Source organism: Pristiophorus japonicus, chromosome 14 (genome assembly GCF_044704955.1).
Source record: "Pristiophorus japonicus isolate sPriJap1 chromosome 14, sPriJap1.hap1, whole genome shotgun sequence".
Taxonomy (NCBI): Eukaryota; Metazoa; Chordata; class Chondrichthyes; family Pristiophoridae; genus Pristiophorus; species Pristiophorus japonicus.
Genome location: NC_091990.1, coordinates 58,321,136 through 58,344,786, shown reverse-complemented (window position 1 = coordinate 58,344,786; position 23,651 = coordinate 58,321,136). Strand labels below are relative to the sequence as shown.

At 49.7% G+C, this 23,651-nt stretch overlaps 2 protein-coding genes across 2 annotated transcripts in view; one reads left to right on the top strand and one right to left on the bottom strand.

Annotated features, from left to right (window-relative positions):
- Nucleotides 1-418: 418 nt before the first annotated feature.
- Nucleotides 419-7,557, bottom strand: LOC139279400 (U7 snRNA-associated Sm-like protein LSm10). The gene is made up of 2 exons (XM_070898515.1): nt 7,368-7,557; nt 419-933 (listed from the first exon to the last, which is right to left on the bottom strand). Exon 2 carries the CDS (start codon nt 872-874, stop codon nt 488-490), a length of 387 nt encoding a protein of 128 aa, XP_070754616.1. The 5' UTR covers nt 875-933; nt 7,368-7,557; the 3' UTR covers nt 419-487.
- Nucleotides 7,558-7,842: 285 nt separating this feature from the next.
- LOC139279399 (borealin-like) overlaps nt 7,843-23,651 on the top strand; it is a 33,461-nt gene continuing 17,652 nt past the window's right edge. The window contains exons 1-4 of the mRNA XM_070898514.1: nt 7,843-7,932; nt 12,093-12,198; nt 12,575-12,703; nt 18,757-18,797. Coding sequence (XP_070754615.1) covers nt 12,099-12,198; nt 12,575-12,703; nt 18,757-18,797 — 270 coding nt within the window. The 5' untranslated portion in view covers nt 7,843-7,932; nt 12,093-12,098. The remainder of the gene's footprint in view (nt 7,933-12,092; nt 12,199-12,574; nt 12,704-18,756; nt 18,798-23,651) is intronic.

Here is a 23,651-nt window from a genome sequence, read left to right as displayed (position 1 = left end):
AACTGAGGCAGTGTGGGCCCTCCCCATCAGTGCCCATGCACAGTTGTCCCGATTCCCCCTCACACCCCTAGTCCCGACGTACCCCCCTACATCACCCAGTCCCGATGTACCCCCCCCTCACATCACCCAGTCCCGATGTACCCCCCCCTCACATCACCCAGTCCCGACATAACCCCTCTACACCACCCAGTCCTGACGTGCCCCCCTACACCACCCAGAACTGATGTACCCCCTCTACACCACCCAGTGCCAACATACCCCCCTACACCACACAAACCTGACGTACCCCACCCCCCACCAACCAGTCCTGACGTACCCCCTCTACACCACCCAGTGCCAACATACCCCCCTACACCACCCAAACCTGACGTACCCCGCCCCCCACCACCCAGTCCTGACGTAACCCCCTACACCACCCAGTCCTGATGTCTCCCCCTGCACCACCCAGCCCTGATGCTCCTGCTCCTGCTCCGGGATCAGCACATTGTTATTTTCTCGATGGGAATTCTTTTCTCCCTCGATCTTTCCCCCCGAAGTTACGCACTCGGTGGATTTTCTGCAGTTGGCTGTGGATGGTCTCGATGATGTTGATCTCATCTGGGATGTGAACATAACGTACGTTTCTGCCAGTCACAAAGAAGTTGTCCAGGTGCGAGACTTTGCCCCACCGATCAGTGTACGTCACCTCAGAAAGCCGGACATTCATGAACGCGTCAACATTATCGACTCGCCCTCTCACCGAGCTCTCGTCTCTCAGCTCCACGGTGGTGATGTGGCCGTGCAAGCCCTGGAGAAGAATGATGAGGCTGTTCTCTGCAATCGTCCGCTCTTTAATGGAGTGGCTCACCGACATGACGCTTGCTTGCAACTCCATGCATTCAGCTGAATGGAAGAGGAAGATCAACTGCAACGCACACGCTTCCCCTGATAGTACTGCATGAGAATCAGAATTGAAAAGAGAAACAGATCATGAAAAACAAACAGAGCTTGAAGATAACAGTGCTCAGCAACTAGCGACAGAAGGATGCTTGTTTATCCCATGTCCATTTTTCTCCCCATCTTAAATCAAGGTTCTGCCCCCAGATTAGGATAGAGCTTCACTGGCAGCTGGCACCTATTGCAGGCGGACTGTCTTTATGTGTGGATCTAAATAGAGAGTTCAACAAACTACTGAACAACATGGAGTGGGGGTCTGTGCCCATGTCAGAAACTGTTCTCATGGAGGGGAGCACTGTGACTGGACTGAACCCTGTGGGACAGGTGTGACCAGACACGTTACCCTGGACAAGGGACAGTGACCAGTCACTTGCCCAATGTTACCTTTAATTCTTTTTGGGTGCGCGGCCTATTCAAAATACCACGCACGTGCTGTTTTTCCCATTTAAAAGCCAGTAAGCCGGCTGCATGGGTGCTCCAGTGAGCTGTGCGGCTTAAAGGAAACATTGGCAGTGACTGAAACACAGGAACAGCAATAGGCCATTTAGCCCCTCGAACCGGTTCTGCCATTCAATTAGATTATGGTTGATCTGTAACTTAACTCAATCTACCAACCTTGGTTCCATAACCTTGCCTAATAAAGGATGGGATGGGGGGGTGGAAGTGTGTTTCAGATTTCCACTACCCTTTGTATGAAACATAGAAAATAGGTGCAGGACGTGGATTGAGAACTGGTTGGCAGACAGGAAGCAAAGAGTAGGAGCAAATGGGTACTTTTCAGAATGGCAGGCAGTGACTAGTGGGGTACCGCAAGGTTCTATGCTGGGGCCCCAGCTGTTTACATTGTACATTAATGATTTAGATGAGGGGATTAAATGTAGTATCTCCAAATTTGCAGATGACACTAAGTTGGGTGGCAGTGTGAGCTGCGAGGAGGATGCTATGAGGCTGCAGAGTGACTTGGATAGGTTAGATGAGTGGGCAAATGCATGGCAGATGAAGTATAATGTGGATAAATGTGAGGTTATCCACTTTGGTGGTAAAAACAGAGAGACAGACTATTATCTGAATGGTGACAGATTAGGAAAAGGGGAGGTGCAATGAGACCTGGGTATCATGGTACATCAGTCATTGAAGGTTGGCAGGCAGGTACAGCAGGCGGTTAAGAAAACAAATGGCATGTTGGCCGTCATAACGAGGGGATTTGAGTACAGGGGCAGGGAGGTGTTACTACAGTTGTACAGGGCCTTGGTGAGGCCATACCTGGAGTATTGTGTACAGTTTTGGTCTCCTAACTTGAGGAAGGACATGCTTGCTATTGAGGGAGTGCAGCGAAGGTTCACCAGACTGATTCCCGGGATAGTGGGACTGACATATCAAGAAAGACTGGATCAACTGGGCTTGTATTCACTGGAGTTCAGAAGAATGAGGGGGGATCTCACAGAAACGTTTAAAATTCTGACGGGTTTAGACAGATTAGATGCAGGAAGAATGTTCCCAATGTTGGGGAAGTCCAGAACCAGGGATCACAGTCTAAGGATAAAGGGTAAGCCATTTAGGACCGAGATGAGAAACTTCTTCACCCAGAGAGTGGTGAACCTGTGGAATTCTCTACCACAGAAAGTTGTTGAGGCCAATTCACTAAATATATTCAAAAGGGAGTTAGATGTAGTTCTTACTACTAGGGGGATCAAGGGGTATGGCGAGAAAGCAGGAATGGGGTACTGAAGTTGCATGTTCAGCCATGAACTCATTGAATGGCGGTGCAGGCTCAAAGGGCCGAATGGCCTACTCCTGCACCTATTTTCTATGTTTCTATGTTTATTCGGCCCTTTGAGCCTGCACCACCATTCAATAAGATCATGGCTCATCATTCCCTCAGTACCCCTTTCCTGCTTTCTCTCCATACCCCTTGATCCCTTTAGCCGTAAGGGCCATATCCTACTCCCTCTTGAATATATCCAATGAACTAGCATCAACAACTCTCTGCGGTAGGGAATTCCACAGGTTAACAACTCTGAGTGAAGAAGTTTCTCCTCATCTCAGTCCTAAATGGCCTACTCCTTATCCTAAGACTGTGTCCCCTGGTTCTGGACTTCCCCAACATCGGGAATATTCTTCCCGCATCTAACCTGTCCACTCCCATCAGAATCTTATATGTTTCCATGAGATCCCCTCGCATCCTTCTAAACTCCACTGTATAAAGGCCCAGTTGATCCAGTCTCTCTTCATATGTCAGTCCAGCCATCCCGGGAATCAGTCTAGTGAATCTTCGCTGCACTCCCTCAATAGCAAGAACGTCCTTCGTCAGATTAGGAGACCAAAACTGAACACAATATTCTAGGTGAGGCCACACCAAGGCCCTGTACAACTGCAGTAAGACCTCCCTGCTCCTTTACTCAAATCCCCTAGCTATGAAGGCCAACATAACATTTGCCTTCTTCACCGCCTGCTGTACCTGCATGCCAACTTTCAATGACTGATGTACCATGACACCCAGGTCTCGTTGCACCTCCCCTTTTCCTAATCTGCCTCCATTCAGATAATATTCTGCCTTTGTGTTTTTGCCCCCAAAGTGGATAACCTCACATTTATCCACATTATACTGCATCTGCCATGCATTTGCCCACCTGCCTAACCTGTCCAAGTTACCCTGCAGCATCTTAGCGTCCTCCTCAGAGCTCACACTGCCACCTAGTTTAGTGTCATCTGCAAACTTGGAGATATTACACTCAATTCCTTCACCTAAATCATTAATATATATTATAAAGAGCTGGAGACCCAACACTGAGCCCTGTGGCACCCCACTTGTCAGTGCCTGCCATTCTGAAAAGGACCCGTTTATCCCGACTCTCTGCTTCCTTTCTGCCAACCAGTTCTCAATCCACGTCAGTACATTACCCCCAATACCATGTGCTTTGATTTTGCACACCAATCTCTTGTGTGGGACCTTGTCAAAAGCCTTTTGAAAGCACAAATACACCACATCCACTGGTTCTCCCTTGTCCACTCTGCTAGTTACATCCTCAAAAAATTCCAGAAGATTTGTCAAGCATGATTTCCCTTTTATAAATCCATGCTGACTTGGACCGATCCTGTCACTGCTTTCCAAATGTGCTGCTATTTCATCTTTAATAATTGATTCCAACATTTTCCCCACTACTGATGTCAGGCTAACCGGTCTATAATTACCTGTTTTCTCTCTCCCTCTTTTTTTTTTTTTAAAAGTGGTGTTACATTAGCTACCCTCCAGTCCATAGGAACTGATCCAGAGTCGATAAGACTGTTGGAAAATGATCACCAATGCATCCACTATTTCTAGGGCCACTTCCTTAAGTACTCTGGGATGCAGACTATCAGGCTCTGGTGATTTATCGGCCTTCAATCCCATCAATTTCCCTAACACAATTTCCCATCTAATAAGGATATCCTTCAGTTCCTCCTTCTCACTAGACCCTCGGTCCCCTAGTTTTTCCGGAAGGTTATTTGTGTCGTCCTTCGTGAAGACAGAACCAAAGTAGTTGTTCAATGGGTCTGCTATTTTTGGTCCCCATTATAAATTCACCTGAATCTGACTACGTTTGTCTTCACTAATCTTTTTCTCTTCACATATCTATAGAAGCTTTTGCAGTCAGTTTTTATGCTCCCGGGAAGCTTCCTCTCATACTCTATTTTCCCCCTCCTAATTAAACCCTTTGTCCTCCTCTGCTGAATTCTAAATTTCTCCCAGTCCTCAGGTTTTCTGGCCAATTGATATGCCTCTTCCTTGGATTAACACTTTCCTTAATTTCCCTTGTTAGCCACAGTTGAGCCACCTTCCCCGTTTTATTTTTACTCCAGACAGGGATGTACAATTGTTGAAGTTCATCCATGTGATCTTTAAATGTTTGCCATTGCCTATCCACCGTCAACCCTTTAAGTATCATTTGCCAGTCTATTCTAGCCAATTCACGCCTCATACCATCGAAGTTACCTTTCCCCAAGTTCAGGACCCTAGTCTCTGAATTAACTGTGTCACTCTGCATCTTAATAAAGAATTCTACCATATTTATGGTCACTCTTCCCCAAGGGGCCTCGCACAACAAGGTTGCTAATTAGTCCTTTCTCATTACACATCACCCAGTCTAGGATGGCCAGCCTCGACATATTGGTCTGGAAAACCATCGCTAATACACTCCAGGAAATCCTCCTCCACCATATTGCTACCAGTTTGGTTAGCCCAATCTATATGTAGATTAAAGTCGCCCATGATAACTGCTGTACCTTTATTGCACGCGTCCCTAATATCTTGTTTGATGCTGTCCCCAACCTCACTACTGCTGTTTGGCAGTCTGTACACAACTCCCACTAGCGTCTTCTGTCCTTTGGTGTTCTGCAGCTCCACCCATACAGATTCCACATCATCCAAGCTAATGTCCTTCCTTACTATTGTGTTAATTTCCTCTTTAACCAGCAACGCTACCCCACCTCCTTTTCCTTTCTGTCTCTCCTTCCTGAATGTTGAATACCCCTGGATATTGAGTTCCCAGCCTTGGTAACCCTGGAGCCATGTCTCCATGATGCCAATAATACCATATTCATTAATTGCTGCCTGTGCAGTTAATTCATCCACCTTATTACGAATACTCCTCGCATTGAGGCACAGAGCCTTCAGGCTTGTCTTTTTAACACACTTTGCCCTTTTGGAATTTTGCTGTAGTGTGGCCCTTTTTGATTTTTGCCTTGGGTTTCTCTGTCCTCCACTTTTATTTTTATTTTTTCTATCTTTTGCTTCTGCCCCCATTCTACTTCCCTCTGTCTCCCTGCATAGGTTCCCATCCCCCTGCCATATTAGTTGTGAAGAAGTGCTTTCAGACATGGCCTAGCTCTAATTTAAGGTTATGCCCCCATGTTCTGGACTCCCTCACCAGAGTAAATAATTTCTCTCCATCTCCCCCATCTAATCCTTTAATCATCTTAAACACCTGAATTAGATTACGCCTTAATCTTATATTCAAAGGAATAGAAGCTTAGTTTATGCAACCTGTCCTCATAATTTAACCCTTTTAGCCCCATATTCTGGTGAACCTGCGCTGCACTCCCTCCAAGGCCAATATATCTTTCCTGAGGTGAGTGTCTTTCCAGAGCTGAACATAGTACTCTAAATGGGGTCTAACCAAAGCTTTATGTAATGGTAACATAACTTCCATCCCTTTGTATTGCTCTCTTGGCCAACATTTCATTAGCCTTTTAAAATTAATTTTTTGTAACTGCACACTAGCTTTTAGTGATTTCTGTACATTGACCCCTTCATCTCTGCTCCGCCAGTTTCTAACTTCTCGCCATTTGAAAATACTCTGATCTATTGTTCTTACATTCACTGGATGCCCTGACATTAAACTCCATCTGTCACAGGTTTGCCGACTCATTTAATCTATCAATGTCCCTTTGCAACTTTCTGCTCCTGTCTACACTATTTACTGTGCTACCTAACTTAGTGCAGTCAACAAACTTAGATATTCAGCTCTCTATTCCTTCATCTAAGTAATTTATAAATATAATGAAAAGCTCAGATCCCAGTTCAGAACTCTGGGCAATACCACTAAGTACATCCTGCCAATTTGAGTACATAACCATTGTGCCTACTCTCTGTCTTCTACCTCTGAACCAATTTCCTATCCAAGCCAATAGGGTGCCTCCAATTCCATGCACGCGCATTTTTGACAAGTCCCTTATGTCGAACCTTGTCAAATGCCTTCTGGAAGTCCATATAAATAACATCCATAGACACTCCTTATCTACTGTGTTAGTTAGCTCCTCAAAACATTAAACTAGATTAGTTAGACATGATTTAACCTTTACAAATCCATGCTGGCTCTCTCTAATCAGCTCTGGGACAGCTCAAAGGTGTAATCCTGGTGAACACTGTCAGTTTGCTGTTAGTACCCACAGTAAACTCCAGGCCGCTGTCACTTGTGTCTGTCATTAAAGGCCCCACATTCGAAGGCTCTGAGCTCAGAAATTCCCTCCCTAAACCTCTGTCTCTCTCTCTCCCCCTTTCAGACGCTCAATAAACCCCCTTCTTTGGGTAAGTCCTCGGTCCCCTGGCTCAACATCTCCCTCTGTGGCAAGTTATGTCTGACTGCACGCCTGCCAAGCGCCTTGGGATGATTTGCCGTGCTGCAGTCGCTATATAAATGCACGCTGTTGTTCTGCTCACTCAGCCCATCAGCCGGTGGGCAGTGAGCGGACGCCGGGCCCGAGGGCCGGGCCGGGCCGGGCGGTGACCGCGGCCGCCGTCCCCACACCCCCAGTGCTCGGCCGCTACTGGCGGTGTATCAGGGCGAAGAGTGGCTGCTCCCCGGGCCGGACGGTGGCCGCATGCCCATACGGTGAGCAAGCGGCGGGGCCCAGGCCCGACAGGCCTCACTGAAGCCCGTTCACTGACTTACCGCCAACTCACACAGCGCCCGCCACTGCCAGTCTGCTGTGGCAGGCCCCGGTCCCCTGACTTGCCCACTGACACTCTGTCGGTATCTGGATGGTCTCACACACACGATTTCATACTTTGACAACTTCAGCTAAACGTTGGCAGGATTGGCTGAGAAAGCCGCACTCTGATTGGTGGTCAGTGATAGCCGAACTGCTATTGCCGGTCATTGACAGCCGCACTCTGATTGGCGGTCACTGACAGCCGAGTTGTGATTGGCGGTCACTGACAGCCGCACTCTGATTGGCGTTCACTGACAGACGAGCTGTGATTGGCGGTCACTGACAACCGAGCTGTGATTGGTGGTCACTGACAGACGAGCTGCGATTGGCGGTCGCAGAGCTGGCCGTAATGTGATTGGCGGTCACCGCGAGCTAACCGCAGTGTGATTGGCGGGTTACTGACGCAGCTGTGCTGTGATTGGCTGCGGGCTGGCTTTGTCGGCGTGTGGCGTCTTCTGGATCCTGATTGGCTGGTCCGGGCGCATTTGAAATTTGGAACTGTTTGGGCGGCGGGAGACTGGAGTGGTGAGTGAATGTTGTTCGTTTAATGTCCGAGTCACTGTGACCCGGGCTGCCACCTGTTTGTGGGAGGGTGGCGTTCCCGCCTTCAAGCACTTATTCCGCCATTCACACTGTATCTCCATAATGTTGTTCTAACTCCTGCCATTACCATTTGAATTTGAGCCATCATCCCTTTTGTCTCAAATCTCTCCTGCCTCCCATCCTATCACCGACCTTCCCTTTTGTTCTTTCCTCCCCTCCCCCTCTCAGTGCAGGTTAAGAATCTTCTTTCTGAACACTCTCCAGTTCTGACGAAGAGCCATCGACCCGAAACGTTAACTCGTTTTCCTCTCCACAGATACTGCCTGACCCGCTGACTTTTCCAGCATTTTCTGTTTTTGTTCCAGATCCCAGCATCCGCAGTATTTTGCTTTTGTACCTTGAACCTGACTGAATTATGCTCACTGGCACCCAAGTGCTCTCTCCCACTGAAACCCCTTCCACCTGCCCAGCTTCATTCCCCAAAATTAAATCCAGAACCGCCCCCTCTCATGTTGGGCTTGCTGTATACTGACTAAAAAAGTTCTCTTGAATGCATTTCAAGAACTCTGCACCCTCTATACCCTTCACACTAAATTTGTCCCAATCAATATTAGGATCGTTGAAATCCCCTACTATTACTACCCTGTGGTTTTTGGACTTCACGGAAATTTGCCTGCATATTTGCTCCTCGATCTCCCTCCCACTGTTTGGGGGTCTATAAATACACACAGCAGTGTGATCAACCTTTTTTATTTTTCAGTTTGACCCATATGGCCTCATTTGACGATCCCTCTAACATATCATCCCTCCTCACCGCTGTAATAGTTTCTTTAATCAGTACTGTGACACCCCCACCCCTTTTTTTACCCCCCTCTCTGTCTTGTCTAAAAATCCTATAACCAGGAATATTTAGTTGCCAAACCTGCCCCTCTTTCAGTCATGTCTCTCTAATGGCCATAATGCCATACACCCAAGTGTCTACCTGTGCTCTCAGCTCATCTGCCTTATTTGCTATACTACTTGCATTGAAGTATATACTCCTTGCATTGAAGTTATACTCCTTGCATTGAAGTATATACCATTTAGCACAGGAAGACCTCCTTGATTACTACTTACTAATCCTTGTTTCCTCTGTCTTACAGATTCACTTTCTACATTCTTGCTTTCCAATTTCAGCTTTACTTCCTTCCCTATTGAATTTGTCCTCTGGTTCCCATCCCCTGACAAGCTAGTTTAAACTCTCCCCAACAGCAGAAGCAAATTTCCCTACTAGAATATTGACCTTGGTGCTGTTGAGATGCAACCTGTCTGGTTTGTACAGGTCCCATCTTCCCCCAGAAGCAGTCCCAATGCCTCAGGAATTTAAAGCCCTCCCTCCTACACCAACTCTCCAGCCACATTTTCATCCTCTCTATCCTTCTATTCTTATACTCATTAGCATGTAGCACCGGTAGCAACCTGGAGATTACTACCTTTGAGGTCCTACCCTTTAATTTTTCTCCTAACTCCCTAAATTCTGCCTGCAGGACCTCATCCTTCTTTCTATCTATGTCATTGGTCCCAATATGGACCACGACCTCTAGCTGTTTATCCTCTTTCTCCCCCCACCCCCCAGAATACCCTGCGTTCGCTCTGTGGCATCCTTGACCCTGGCACCAGGGAGGCACCTACCATCCTGGAGTCACGTCTACGGCTGCAGAAATGCCTCTCTATTCCCCGAACTATTGAATCCCCTACCACTGCAGCTCTTTTATTCTTTGTCCCTCCCCTCTGTGCAGCTGAACCACCCGTGGTGCCTTGGACTTGGCTCTGGCTGCACTCCCCAGAGGCATCAGCGCCCGCACCAATGCTCAGAGAGAATATCGGTTGGAAAGCGAGATAGGGACTCCTGCACTACCTGCCTTGCGTTCTTCCTCTGTCTGGTGTTCAACCACTTCCCCTCTACCCGCATGCTTTTAAGCTGCGGGGTGACCACCTCCTGAAATGTGCTATCCACGTAGCTCTCAGCCTTGTGGATGCACCGTATTGACTCCAGCCGCCACTCAAGCTCCGAAACGCGGAGCTCTAGTAGTTGAAGCTGGAGACATCTCCTGCACACATGGTTGCTTAGGCCGCACGACATGCCGCCGGACATGCATTCCACAGGACTGAGCTGCCCTGTCATCCCTCTAATTAGACTTATCTGATTTATAAAAGAGAAAGAGAGATACTTACCAGTCACAGCAGCAAATCCATTTTGCCTGGTGTTGTGCACAGCACCCAAGGCCTGCGTTCAACCAAGTGGATCCACATCGGATCAGCCATGGGGGAAAGTCACGGAACTCTTTGAAGGTATCCCCTCTCCCTAAACCTCCCACAGACTCGACCCACCTCCCAGGCTCTTGGGGAGTGGAAGGGCTAACATAACACTGTTTCCAGGTTCTGCTAGATGGTGAATTTGTTAAAAAGCAGACTTCTGAATTTAAGAAAATAGACCCAACATTTCCCATTGTTTTCATACCAAAATTTGGGCCTGGAGATACAACAACATCGCTTCTGTGCCATCAGCACGCACATTGTGTGCTGTATGTGCCATGCTGATGTTTTAATTCAATCCAGGGATGTGGACGTCGCTGGCAAGGCCGGCATTTGTTGCCTGTCTCTATTTGCCACGAGAAGGTGGTGGGCTGAACCGTTGCAATAGTAACAGTATTTTAATACAGCTGAGGCCTTTCAGGGCCACTTCTGAGGGAGTTAGGGGTCAACCATGTTGGTGTAGTATTGCAGTCCCATATAGGCCAGACTGGATGGGGATGGCATTAGTGAACCAAGGATTTTTTTTTACTATAAGCAAGATCATAACTACTCCTGTGCATAATCTCCAACAATAATGGAAAAGTATGAAATTCACAGTCCTTCATACAAACATGACATCTCAATTCTTAACGCCATGTATTCTGATTGGTATAAAGCAGGAAGAGAGGCACAGAGTACAAAACACAAGAAGTTATGGTAAAACAAGATTAAAAAAACACAAGTTCGGCCTCAGTTGGAGTATTGTATCCAATTCTGGCACCACGCTTTTGGAAGGACGTGAAAGCTTTGGAGAGGGTACAAAAGAGATTTACCAGAATGGTTCTAGGGATGAGGGATTACAGTTGCGTGGATAGACTGGAGAAGTTGGGGTTGTTCTCCTTCGAGCAGGGAAAACTAAGAGGAGATTTGATAAAACCATGAAGGATTTAGATAAAGTAAATAAAGAGAAACTGTTTCCAATGGTTGAGGATAGAGTTAAAGTGATTGGCTAAAGAACCGGAGGCGACATGAGGAAAAACGTGTTTACGCAACGAGTGGTTAGGATTTGGAATGCACTGCTTGATACAGTGGTGGATTCAGATTCCATAGTAACCTTCCAAAGGGAATTGGATAAGTACTTGAAGGAGGAAAAATTGCAGGGATATGGGGAAAGAGCGGGGGAATGGGACTAATTGGATGACTTCGCAGGGCAGGCTCGATAGGCCGAATGGCCTCCTGTGCTGTACTCTTTTTAATAAGTTCTATGATGAGAGTGTACTCGGTTTTATAGTCTAAAGAGACGCGTGGGGCTGGGAAGGCCAAACTAAGTTTGTGGAAATGCTGGAGCCTAGCAATTGTTAGTGCCACTGCTGGAGATGCTGATTTTTCACACAGGCGGGGACCGGGGTGGTGGCTATATCAGTGAGGCTCTTCTGTACCAGTGATAGAATGAACGAACTGTACAATCAAGCTTCACATTGAGCTGAATTTGCTAGGTTGGAAAGGAAGAAGCTTGTATAATCCCAACGTGCAACTGTTACCTGTTTAAATCTTAAACATTATTACAAGAAATGTTCCAAAAACGTCCGATGGAATGAAACTAGTTCATATAATGTTAGTGAACTGTAGCGGCTGTTGCCTTTGTCAACCAAGCATAATGTTGCCAATCTGTCAAAACACTGGATTAAGATGGATGACATACTGACTAAAAACTCTGATATCTGAATTTTAAAAGGAGGAAAGGTAAATCTGAATGTTTTTTCTCGTTCTTGGCACACTTTATTTAGCATTAATCCTGTTCAGAAAGTCAGCACATCGGTTATTTTGCCCTTGAATACCGTATCTCATCTTCAATTCCTTTCTTTCAGGAAACCATGCCTACAAAGCGGAAAGCAACTAGTCGCAAAAATGATACACTGAAATTAAAGAAGCACGAAAAGCTTCAAGTTTTCCTTAAGGATTTTGACATTGAAGGTACAGTACCTGTAGTACAGTAATAAATTTAGACTGTTCAGTAGTTCGAAGTTGACTCCATATTGGTAGCAACTATACCAGTGTTCCCACACGCGCATGCACACACGCACAAACACCTTTCCGGGGTGGGGAATCAGTGTTATAGTTGATTTTATTTTGAGCTTGGAGTAAAGGTATGTTGGTGTGGCACTTTGCATCCATCAGTACTACGCTTCAATGGTTGGAGTGAACTGGGGAAAATGATCCTTTTCTCCAGTAATAATACCCCTCACCTTGAGCACTGAATTCTGAATGAAGCTGAACAGAGGTTAATTTGTCAGTCTGTAATTGCACTTAATGTTTGCTGGTCTGAGCTGTAACTATTTTTCTTCTGTAGTTGATCGGCGAAAGAGGGAGATGGAAAAAGCAATGAACAACCTTCTCATCACAGTAGATGCTCATTACAGTCGTGCAATTATGAAACTTCCACTGGCTGTTCGACAGATGAATAACCTGGATTACCTTGGTAAGACATTTCTCCCTCTATCTGCTATGCACTGTTACAGGCTTGAGATAAATTGAGACTCTCATACAGAAATCACTGTTGTATTTTTATGAAGGCCTGAATCATTAGCACATTAAAACTGGTATCTGCAGAAAGCTCCATTTTAAGCACACATCAGGGGATTTCTCCTATAGCCTTAGTGGCCAGTTTCTCCAGAGCTCAGAAATGGGCATAAAGGATCCCAAAATGGCTGATCTGGAAATAAGAACATAAGAATTAGGAGCAGGAGTAGGGCTGGAGCCTGCTCCGCCATTCAATAAGATGATGGCTGATCTTCAATCTCAACTTCACTTTCCCACCCTATCCCCAAATCTTGATTCCCCTAGAGTCCAAAAATCTATCTCTCTCAGCCTTGAATATGCTGAATGATTCAGCTTCCACAGCCCTTTGGGGCAGAGAATTCCAAAGCTTCACAACCCTCTGAGTGAAGAAATTCCTCCTCATCTCACTCTTAATTGGCTGGCTCCTTATCCTGAGCCAATGCTCCCTAGTTCTGGACTCTCTAGCCAGGGGAAACCACCTCTCAGCATCTACCCTGTCAATCCCCCTCAGAATCGTCTATATTTCAATGAGATCACCTGTTACTGCTAAACTCCAGAGAGTATAGACCAAATCTCTCCTCAGGACAATCCTCATATCCCAGAAATCAATCTAGTGAACCGTGGTTGCATTCTTGTACTGCAGCTCCTTGCAATAAAGGCCAATGGGAAGTGAAGTTAGAACGTCACGTTTTTCTGAGCCACTTTATTTTTACTGTTTGGGGGTAAGGGGGGAGGTACTGTTCCATTTTATGCATTTGCTATTTTAATGGATGTAACTTAAAGTTTAGTCTCAAAGTCTTTTAAAAATGCATGGTATTGAAATCTATCTGTGTACTGGATATTGGACATTGTACATCTAGGTTCATGTTTTCACAATGTTAAAATGTATACTAAAGTGCATTAAATCAGCAAGATTTGGATGTTTTTTGTTAAAATCTTACAAATTAATTTGCAATGATTAGAATTTAATGTGTTTCTTTACTTTCAGTACATGTCTGTGTTTTATTTTCCTGAAACTGCTTTGAAGCCATAAAACTGCATGAGTTAATTCCTGTCTTTCATAATCCAGAGCATTAAGTTTAACAGCCAGTTTCTCAGGTATTTGCTTCAGTGTAACGGAAAGATGTTGATGTAATCGAGGCCATTGTGTAGCACAGCATTAAGCAATGTTGTTCGAGCTGGGTTCAAATGACGGCCACACTGATGGGATGAAATGAATTTGGAGAGTATTTGCTGTCAACTCCCCACTAAGCTATTTCCCATGTTAATTACCTCCCCTCCCCTCCTCCCCCCAAATAGATCTCCATTCTTGTCAGTATGACCATTGAGCTGTCGGCCTAACTGTGTTGCCTCAGAGGGTAAAAGATCTTGGGTCCAACCGACACTCCAGGACTTGTGCACCTAATCTAAGCAGCAACTTCAGTGCAGTACTGAGGGAGTGACTTCTTTCCGATGGGGGTGTTAAGCTGAGACCCTGTTAAATATCCCATGGTGCCACCTGAAGAGCAGAGAAGTTTTCCCAGTCTTCTGGCCAACATTAAGGAGGTAAAGGATGGTATCATCTGGCTAACTAAGGAAGTAAATGATGGTATCAAATTGAAAACAAGGGCATACAAAGTGGCCAAGACTAGTGGGAGGCCAGAGGATTGGGAAATTTTTCAAAACCAGCAAAGGATGACTAAAAAAATAATAGAGAGGGAAAATAGATTACGAGAGAAATCTAACAAGTAATATAAGCTTTTACAGGTATATAAAAAGGAAGAGAGTAGCTAAAGTAAACATTGGTCCCATAGAGGATGAGACTGGGAAATTATTAATAGGGAACAGCGAAATGGCAGAGACTTTGAACAAATATTTTGTGTTGGTCTTCACGATAGAAGACACTAAAAAATCACAATAATGGATCATCAAGGGGCTTTAGAGAGGAGGAACTTAATACAATCACTATCACTAAAGAAAAAGTACTCGGTAAAATAATGGGACTAAAAGTGCACCCAAGTCCCCTTGACCTGATGGCTTGCATCCTAGGGTCTTAAAAGAAGTGGCTGCAGATATAGTGTATGCATTGGTTGTAATCTACCAACATTCCCTGGATTCTGGAGAGGTCCCAGCGGATTGGAAAACCGCAAATGTAATGCCTCTATTTTAAAAAGGAGGCAGATAGAAAGCAGGAAACTATAGACCAGTTAGCCTAACATCTTTCGTTGGGAAAATGCTAGAGTCTATTATTAAGGAAGCAGTAGCAGGAAAAACATAATACAGTCAAGCAGAGTCAGCATGGTTTTATGAAAAGGAAATCATATTTGACAAATTTACTGGAGTTCTTTTGAGGATGTAACTAGCCGGGTGGATAAGGGGGAGCCAGTGGATGTGGTGTATTTGGATTTTCAGAAGACATCCGATAAGGTGCCACATAAAAGGCTATTGCACAAGATAAAAGCTCACGGGGCTGGGGGTAATATACTAGCATGGATAGTGGATTGGCTAACTGACAGAAAACAGAGTTGGGATAAATGGGTCATTTTCCGGTTGGCAAACGGAATCGGTTCTGGTGCCTCAACTATTTACAATCTAAATGACTTGGATGGAGGGACCGAGTGTAATGTAGCCAGGTTTGCTGATGATACAAAGATGGGTGGGAAAGCAAGTTATGAGGAGGACCCAAAAAATCTGCAAAGGGATATAGACAGGCTAAGTGAGTGGGCAAACATTTGGCAGATGGAGTATAATGTGGGAAAGTGTGAGGTTATCCACTTTGGCAGGAAAAATAAAATAGCAAAATATTATTTAAATGGAGAGAAATTACAAAGTGCTGCAGTACAGAGAGACCTGGGGGTCCTTGTGCATCAAAAACAAAAAGTTAGTATGCAGGTACAGCAAGTAATCAGGAAGGCAAATGGAATGTTGGCCTTTATTGCAAAGGGGATGGAGTATAAAAGCAGGGAAGTCCTGATAAAACTGTACAGGGTATTGGTGAGGCCACACTCAGTCAACTGTGTACAGTTTTGGTCACCTTATTTAAGGAGGGATATACTTGCATTGGAGGCAGTTCAGAGAAGGTTCACTGGGTTGATTCCTGAGATGAAGGGGTTGACTTATGAAGAAAGGTTGAGCAGGTTGGGCCTATCGTCATTGGAGTTTAGAAGAATGAGAGTTGATCTTATTGAAACATACAAGATACTGAGGGGGTTTGACAAGGGAGATGCAGAGAGGAAGTTTCCTTTCGTGGGGGAATCTAGAACTAGGGGCATCGTTTCAGAACAAGGGATCGCCCATTTCGAACAGAGATAAGGAGGAATTTCTTCTCTGAGGGTTGTAAATCTAGAATTTTCTGCCCCAAAGAGCTGTGGAGACTGGGTCATTGAATATATTGAAGGTGGAGATAGATAGATTTTTGAGTGATAAGGGAGTGAAGGGGAAGTAGAGCTAAGGCCAGGATCAGATCAACGATGATCTTATTAAATGGCAGAGCAGGCTCGAGGGGCTAGATGGCCTACTCCTGCTCCTATTTCTTATGTTCTTATTAGCAACAACTTACTTTATATAGTGCATTTAATGTAGCAAGATGTCCCAAGGTGCTTAACAAGAGTGATATCAATAAAAACATTTTTGACACCGAGCCACAGATGAAGATATCAGGACAGATGACCAAAAGCTTGGTTGAGGAGGTTTTAAGGAGTATCTTGAAGGCGGAGAGGTTTAGGGAGGGAATTCCAGAGCTTAGGGCCAAGGCGGTTGAAGGCACTGCTGCCAATGGTGGATTAATTAAAACCTGAGATATACAAGAGGCAAGAATTGGAGCACAGAAATCTCGAAGGATTGTAAAGCTGAAGGAGGTTACAGAGGTGGGGAGGGGTAAGGCCATAGAGGGATTTGCAAACTAGGATGAGGATTTTAAAATTGAGGGCTTTGTCGGACCGGGAGCCAGAGTAGGTCAGCAAGCAAAGCGGTGATGGGTGAACGAGACTTGGAGCAAGTTCAGCTACGGGCAGCAGAGTTTTGGATGAGCACAAGTTTACGTAGGGTGAAAGATAGCCTGCCAGCCAAAAGAGCATTGGAAAAGTCAAGTCGAGAGGTAACAAAGGCATGAGCTGAGGCAGGGTTGGAGTGGGCATTGTTACGGAGGTGGAAGTAGGCAGTTATGGTGATGGTCGGAAGCTCATGTCTGGGTCAAACATAACTCCAAGGTTGCGAACGGTCTGGCTCAGCTTCAGACAGTTACTGGGCATGAAAACTGACCATGGCCGTTTGTGAGACCTTGCTGTGCACAAATTAGCTGCCATACTTACCTAAGTAACAATGACTACACTTCAAAAAGTAATTCATTCCATGTGAAGCACTTTTGGACATCCCGAGGACATGAGAGGTGCAGCATAGGTGCAAGATCTTTCAGCAAATTGGTCAGACTGATTCTGAAAAAAAATGTCAAAGTTTTAACTTTGAGTTTACTTGGACTTTCGAACGGGGAGGCAAGTATATTGAGGGCTTTGTCGGACCGGGAGCCAGAGTAGGTCAGCAAGCAAAGCAGTGATGGGTGAACGAGACTTGGAGCAAGTTCAGATACGGGCAGAAGAGTTTTGGATGAGCACAAGTTTACGTAGGGTGAAAGATGGCCTGCCAGCCAAAAGAGCAAGAGTACGCTGTCCTTGGCTGAATGTAGTTACAGTGAAACCTGTAAATTAGGGACACCCAAGGGACTTGCATCAGGTGTCCTTATTTTTAAAATAGTCATTGTGTATACAGTAAACTGGATGAGCCAAATATTCACTATTTTCTGTATCTCCTACAGCGTTCCTTCTATATCTCGTCCTCTCCTGGAATTGTGTTTAATTTTGGAGCTCTGCAGCAGGATGTGATTTCAGGTCATTTTCTGTTTGGCTTTCCTAGTTCATAGCCATCCCAGGGTCCTTTTCTATAGAGGAAGGGATGTTCTGATCCTGGGATCGGCTACGTTGGCAGCCTGCACAGGGCGAGGTGGCTGCTGTATGGCCAGAGTGCCTGGCAGATCCCAGCCAAATTGGGAGGTGGTGGGAGGGCTGGTTCATGTCCTGGCGACCCCTGTCCTCTGTGTGCTGCAGCTGCTAATGTTTGACGTGCTGGGGGCTGGTAGCAGCTCATCTGTATTTGATGTACTGGTGAAGTAGAGTTGGCAACTTTGGCTGGAAGCATTCCTGGAGGTTTGATCATGTGATGTTCTGACCACATGACATCTGACCTTATGATGCACATGACATCGAATCACATGACTTCCACAAATATTATTGGTCCCCTGTAGATGAGAATCTTTGTGATTTTGTGCCAACAGGTGTTGTGTGAGAAGTTCCAAGAACCAGGAGGCCACCTGAGAGCAGGCAAAGAGGGGAAACTGAGGATGAGGAAAGCATTCTCTCCAGCCCTAGTCTCCATCTGTACCAGAGTCTCTCTCCTCCCCTGAGCCCCCATTCCCCAATTTCCTTCTCCCCCAGCTTCTCCTGAACTCTTGAGCCCCCTGTGATTTAATTCCCTCCCCCCCCCACACAACAATTTCACGCCACCCTCCTGTGATTTGACTCTCCCCAACTCTCCCCTCCCTGGACCAGCATTTCGTGGCTGTTTTTGTAGTCTGTAATTGCATTATTTTTGTTCTGGAGATCTCTTTACTGAGCATCCCTAGCGGCTGAGAAATCCCTTTATCCCTGTGATCGAGCCGTGCAAGCATTCAGTCCCAGAGACAGAGCGGTTTCTCAGTCGCTATGCATACTGGGTAAAGAAATCTCCGTTACAGAAAAGTCATTTTTATCCCCTGCTGGCGCCCCACATTTGCTGTGTGTCCAGTGTTTTATTGTAAACAGATGGTGCATTTCTGTCTGTAGTTGGTCATTTGCGAGTGTCCGTGGTTTCACAGGGTCATTTGTATTTGTTATTTGGGACTGTTGGTGTCTGTACAGGTTTCACTATTGCTATTAAGAATTTTTTTTCTTTCTTTCCTTAAAGAAATGGGTGGAAGTGCAGAGGCAGTGGCTGAAGCTGAACAAGTAAGTTTTTCCGATCTTGTCATATCAAATGCTGAGTGTGAAGTAAAATCTTAATGCAACATAATACCCTTCCAGGAAGGTAGGGTGTCAAAGGCTCACGGGTGGCTCACTGAGTAAATAACACCTTCTGGTTTGGTACTAAGCCATACAGACTAGGAATATTCTGCATTTGTAGCATGCTGGAGAGAGTGCGCTGTCTGGTAGGCACACAAGGCAACAATAAAACTGGAGTTATGTTGTTATTTGTGAACAAAGTACGCAAATAGCTTAACAGATCAGATCTTTTCATTTGGAAGTATTTTTTCAAAATATTTTTGAATACCCAGTCACAGCACCGATTTAGCTGTGGCTCTGCTGTGCAGACATGCCTGTAGCACCCAAGAAAGTAACTAACTTTGCGGGTTCTTATGCCTGTCACTAGTCAAAATCAGATTATATACTAGTCAACTGGATAAGGAGGCCCAGCCCTATTTAATAAAACTAACAATGCAATTTGTCCTTCATTACATTTTTATAGATTTAAATTATAACTTCTGGCACACGAGAATGCAAAGGGGAGGAAGTTATGCTTCAGTTGTACAGAGCCTTGGTCAGATCCCATCTGGAGTATTCAATTTTGGGCACCGCACCTCAGGGAGGATATATTGGCCTTGGTACAGTGCAAACTCACCACAATGATACCAGGGCTAAAAGGGTTATATTGGGTCCAAGTTTCCGTCCTCTGGAAAAACGATGCACCTCCATAAGGTGCGCCGTCTTTCTGGAATAAAAAGGGCGCTGAAAACTTACCTTGTGATTCTCCGGTCTCCTCAGAACTTCTTCGTGCTCGGCGTGGCACAGCACAAGGGGTCGGGGGCGGAGCCAGGTCCCGGCGCTGAAAACAGTGTCGGGACCTCTGCACATGCACGCTAGAGTATGCGTGCATGTACAGTAGCTCCTCACCCCCAAGGTTGTGTGGGAGGGGCCCGAACCTAGCCCTGGCCGAATGGGCTCCCCGGGCGAAGCTGGGGACTCGGCCTCCCTCCCGTTCAGCTCCCCTCCCCCCCACACCCGGTTTAGCTTTCCCCCTCCACCCCGTTCAGCAGCTCCCCCCCTCCCTCCCTCTGGTTCAGCGCCTCCCATCCCACCCCCGTTCAGCCTTCACCTCCCTCAGCCTTCCACAACTCCCCCGCCCTCCCAAGACTTCCCCCGCTCTTCCCCCCACCCTCCCAAGTCTCCTGCCCCCTCCCAAGTCTCCCCCTCCCAAGCCTTCCCGCCTTCCCTTCTAAGCCTTCCACCCTTCCCTCCCAAGTCTTCCCCCTTCCCTCCGAAGCCTTCCCCCCCCACCCCCCCAAGCCTTCCCCCCCACCCCCCCAAGCCTTCCCCCCCAAGCCTTCACCCCCAAGCATTCCCCCCCACCCCCTAAGCCTTCCCCCCCACCCCCCCAAGCCTTCCCCCGCACCCCCCCAAGCCTTCCCCCCCCCACCCCCCAAGCCTTCCCCCCCCACCACCCCAAGCCTTCCCCCCCCACACCCCAAGCCTTCCCCCCACCCCCACCCCGAGCCTTCCCCACCAACCCCCCGAGCCTCCCCCCTCGAGCCTTCCCCCCCATCCCCCCGAGCCTCCCCCCCCGAGCCTCCCCCCCATCCCCCCGAGCCTTCCCCCCATCCCCCCGAGCCTTCCCCCATCCCCCGAGCCTTCCCCCCATCCCCCCGAGCCTTCCCCCCCATCCCCCCGAGCCTTCCCCCCATCCCCCGAGCCTTCCCCCCATCCCCCGAGCCTTCCCCCCATCCCCCGAGCCTTCCCCCCATCCCCCGAGCCTTCCCCCCATCCCCCGAGCCTTCCCCCCATCCCCCGAGCCTTCCCCCCATCCCCCGAGCCTTCCCCCATCCCCCGAGCCTTCCCCCATCCCCCGAGCCTTCCCCACCCCGAGCCTTCCCCCCCCCCCACCCCCCCGAGCCTTCCCCCCCACCCCCCCGAGCCTTCCCCCCCACCCCCCCGAGCCTTCCACGCCACCCCCCCGAGCCTTCCCCCCCCACCCCCCCGAGCCTTCCCCCCCCACCCCCCCGAGCCTTCCCCCCCACCCCCCCGAGCCTTCCCCCCCACCCCCCCAAGCCTTGCGCACCCCCCAAGCCTTGCGCACCCCCCCTCTCCCCAGCCTTTCCCCCCCTCTCACCAGCCTTTGCCCCCCCCTCTCCCCAGCCTTTCCCCCCCTCTCCCCAGCCTTTCCCCCCCCTCTCCCCAGCCTTTCCCCCCCTCTCCCCAGCCTTTCCCCCCCTCTCCCCAGCCTTTCCCCCCCTCTCCCCAGCCTTTCCCCCCCTCTCCCCAGCCTTTCCCCCCCTCTCCCCAGCCTTTCCCCCCCTCTCCCCAGCCTTTCCCCCCCTCTCCCCAGCCTTTCCCCCCTCTCCCCAGCCTTTCCCCCCCTCTCCCCAGCCTTTCCCCCCCTCTCCCCAGCCTTTCCCCCCCTCTCCCCAGCCTTTCCCCCCCTCTCCCCAGCCTTTCCCCCCCTCTCCCCAGCCTTTCCCCCCCTCTCCCCAGCCTTTCCCCCCCTCTCCCCAGCCTTTCCCCCCCTCTCCCCAGCCTTTCCCCCCCTCTCCCCAGCCTTTCCCCCCCTCTCCCCAGCCTTTCCCCCCCTCTCCCCAACCTTTCCCCCACCTCTCCCCAGCCTTTCCCCCCCTCTCCCCAGCCTTTCCCCCTCCTCTCCCCAGCCTTTCCCCCCCTTTCCCCCTCCTCTCCCCAGCCTTACCCCCTCCTCTCCCCAGCCTTTCCCCCTCCTCTCCCCAGCCTTCCCCCCCCCCTCTCCCCAGCCTTTCCCCCCCCTCTCCCCAGCCTTTCCCCCCCCTCTCCCCAGCCTTTCCCCCCCCTCTCCCCAGCCTTTCCCCCCTCTCTCCCCAGCCTTCCCCCCCCTCTCCCCAGCCTTTCCCCCCCCTCTCCCCAGCCTTTCCCCCCCCTCTCCCAAGCCTTTCCCCCCCTCTCCCCAGCCTTCCCCCCCCTCTCCCCAGCCTTTCCCCCCCTCTCCCCAGACTTTCCCCCCCCTCTCCCCAGCCTTTCCCCCCCCTCTCCCCAGCCTTTCCCCTCCCCCCCTCTCCCCAGCCTTTTCCCCCCCTCTCCCCAGCCTTTTCCCCCCCTCTCCCCAGCCTTTTCCCCCCCTCTCCCCAGCCTTTCCCCCCCCTCTCCCCAGCCTTCCCCCCCACCCTCTCCCCAGCCTTCCCCCCCCTCTCCCCATCCTTTCCCCCCTCTCCCCAGCCTTTCCCCCCCTCTCCCCAGCCTTTCCCCCCCTCTCCCCAGCCTTCCCCCCTCTCCCCAGCCTTTCCCCCCCCTCTCCCCAGCCTTTCCCCCCCTCTCCCCAGCCTATCCCCCCCTCCCCCAGCCTTTCCCCCCCTCTCCCCAGCCTTTCCGCCCCTCCCTCTTCTTCATCCCCCTCCCTCCTCTTCACCCCCCTCCCTCCTCTTCACCCCCTCCCTCCTCTTCACCCCCCTCCCTCTTCTTCACCCCCTCCCTCTTCTTCACACCCCTCCCTCTTCTTCACACCCCTCCCTCTTCTTCACCCCCCCTCCCTCTTCTTCACCCCCTCCCTCTTCTTCACCCCCTCCTCTTCTTCACCCCTTCCCTCTTCTTCACCCCCTCCCTCTTCTTCACCCCCTCCCTCTTCTTCACCCCCTCCCTCTTCTTCACCCCCTCCCTCTTCTTCACCCCCTCCCTCTTCTTCACCCCCCTCCCTCTTCTTCACCCCCCTCCCTCTTCTTCACCCCCCTCCCTCTTCTTCACCCCCCTCCCTCTTCTTCACCCCCCTCCCTCTTCTTCACCCCCCTCCCTCTTCTTCACCCCCCTCTCTCTTCTTCACCCCCCTCTCTCTTCTTCACCCCCCTCCCTCTTCTTCACCCCCCTCCCTCTTCTTCACCCCCCTCCCTCTTCTTCACCCCCCTCCCTCTTCTTCACCCCCCTCCCTCTTCTTCACCCCCCTCCCTCTTCTTCACCCCCCTCCCTCTTCTTCACCCCCCTCCCTCTTCTTCACCCCCTCCCTCTTCTTCACCCCCTCCCTCTTCTTCACCCCCCTCCTTCTTCTTCATCCCCTCCCTCTTCTTCACCCCCCTCCCTCTTCTTCACCACCCATCCCTCTTCTTCACCACCCATCCCTCTTCTTCACCACCCATCCCTCTTCTTCACCCCCATCCCCTCCTTCACCCCCATCCCCTCCTTCGCCCCCATCCCCTCCTTCACCCCCATCCTCTCCCACATCCCCTCCCTCTCTCCCCATCCCCTCCATGCCCTCCCTCCGCCTCTCCCCCATCCCCTCCCTCTCCCCGATCCCCTCCCTCTCCCCCATCCCCTCCCTCTCCCCCATCCCCTCCCTCCCCCTCTCCCCCATGCCCTCCCTCCCCCTCTCCCCCATGCCCTCCCTCCCCCTCTCCCCCATGCCCTCCCTCCCCCTCTCCCCCATCCCCTCCCTCCCCCTCTCCCCCATCCCCACCCCCTCCCTTTCCCCCATCCCCTCCCTCTCCCCATCCCCTCCCTCCCCCTCTCCCCCATCCCCTCCCTCCCCCTCTCCCCCATCCCCTCCCTCCCCCATCCCCTCCCTCGCCCTCTCCCCCATCCCCTCCCTCTCCCCCATCCCCTCCCTCTCCCCCATCCACTCCCTCTCCCCCATCCCCGCCCTCTCCCCCACCCCCTCTCCCCCATTCCCTCTCCCCCATCCCCTCTCTCCCCATCCCCTCCCTCCCCCTCTCCCCCATCCCCTCCCTCCCCTCCCTCTCCCCCATCCCCTCTCCCCCATCCCCTCCCTCCCGCTCTCCCCCATCCCCTCCCTCGCCCTCTCCTCCCTCCCCCTCTCTCCCATCCCCTCCCTCCCCCATCCCCTACCTCCTCCTCTCCCCC

What these genes read in the sequence shown, in the direction of transcription:
- LOC139279400 (XM_070898515.1), bottom strand. Translation starts at nt 874, where the DNA reads ATGGAGTTGCAAGCAAGCGTCATGTCGGTGAGCCACTCCATTAAAGAG.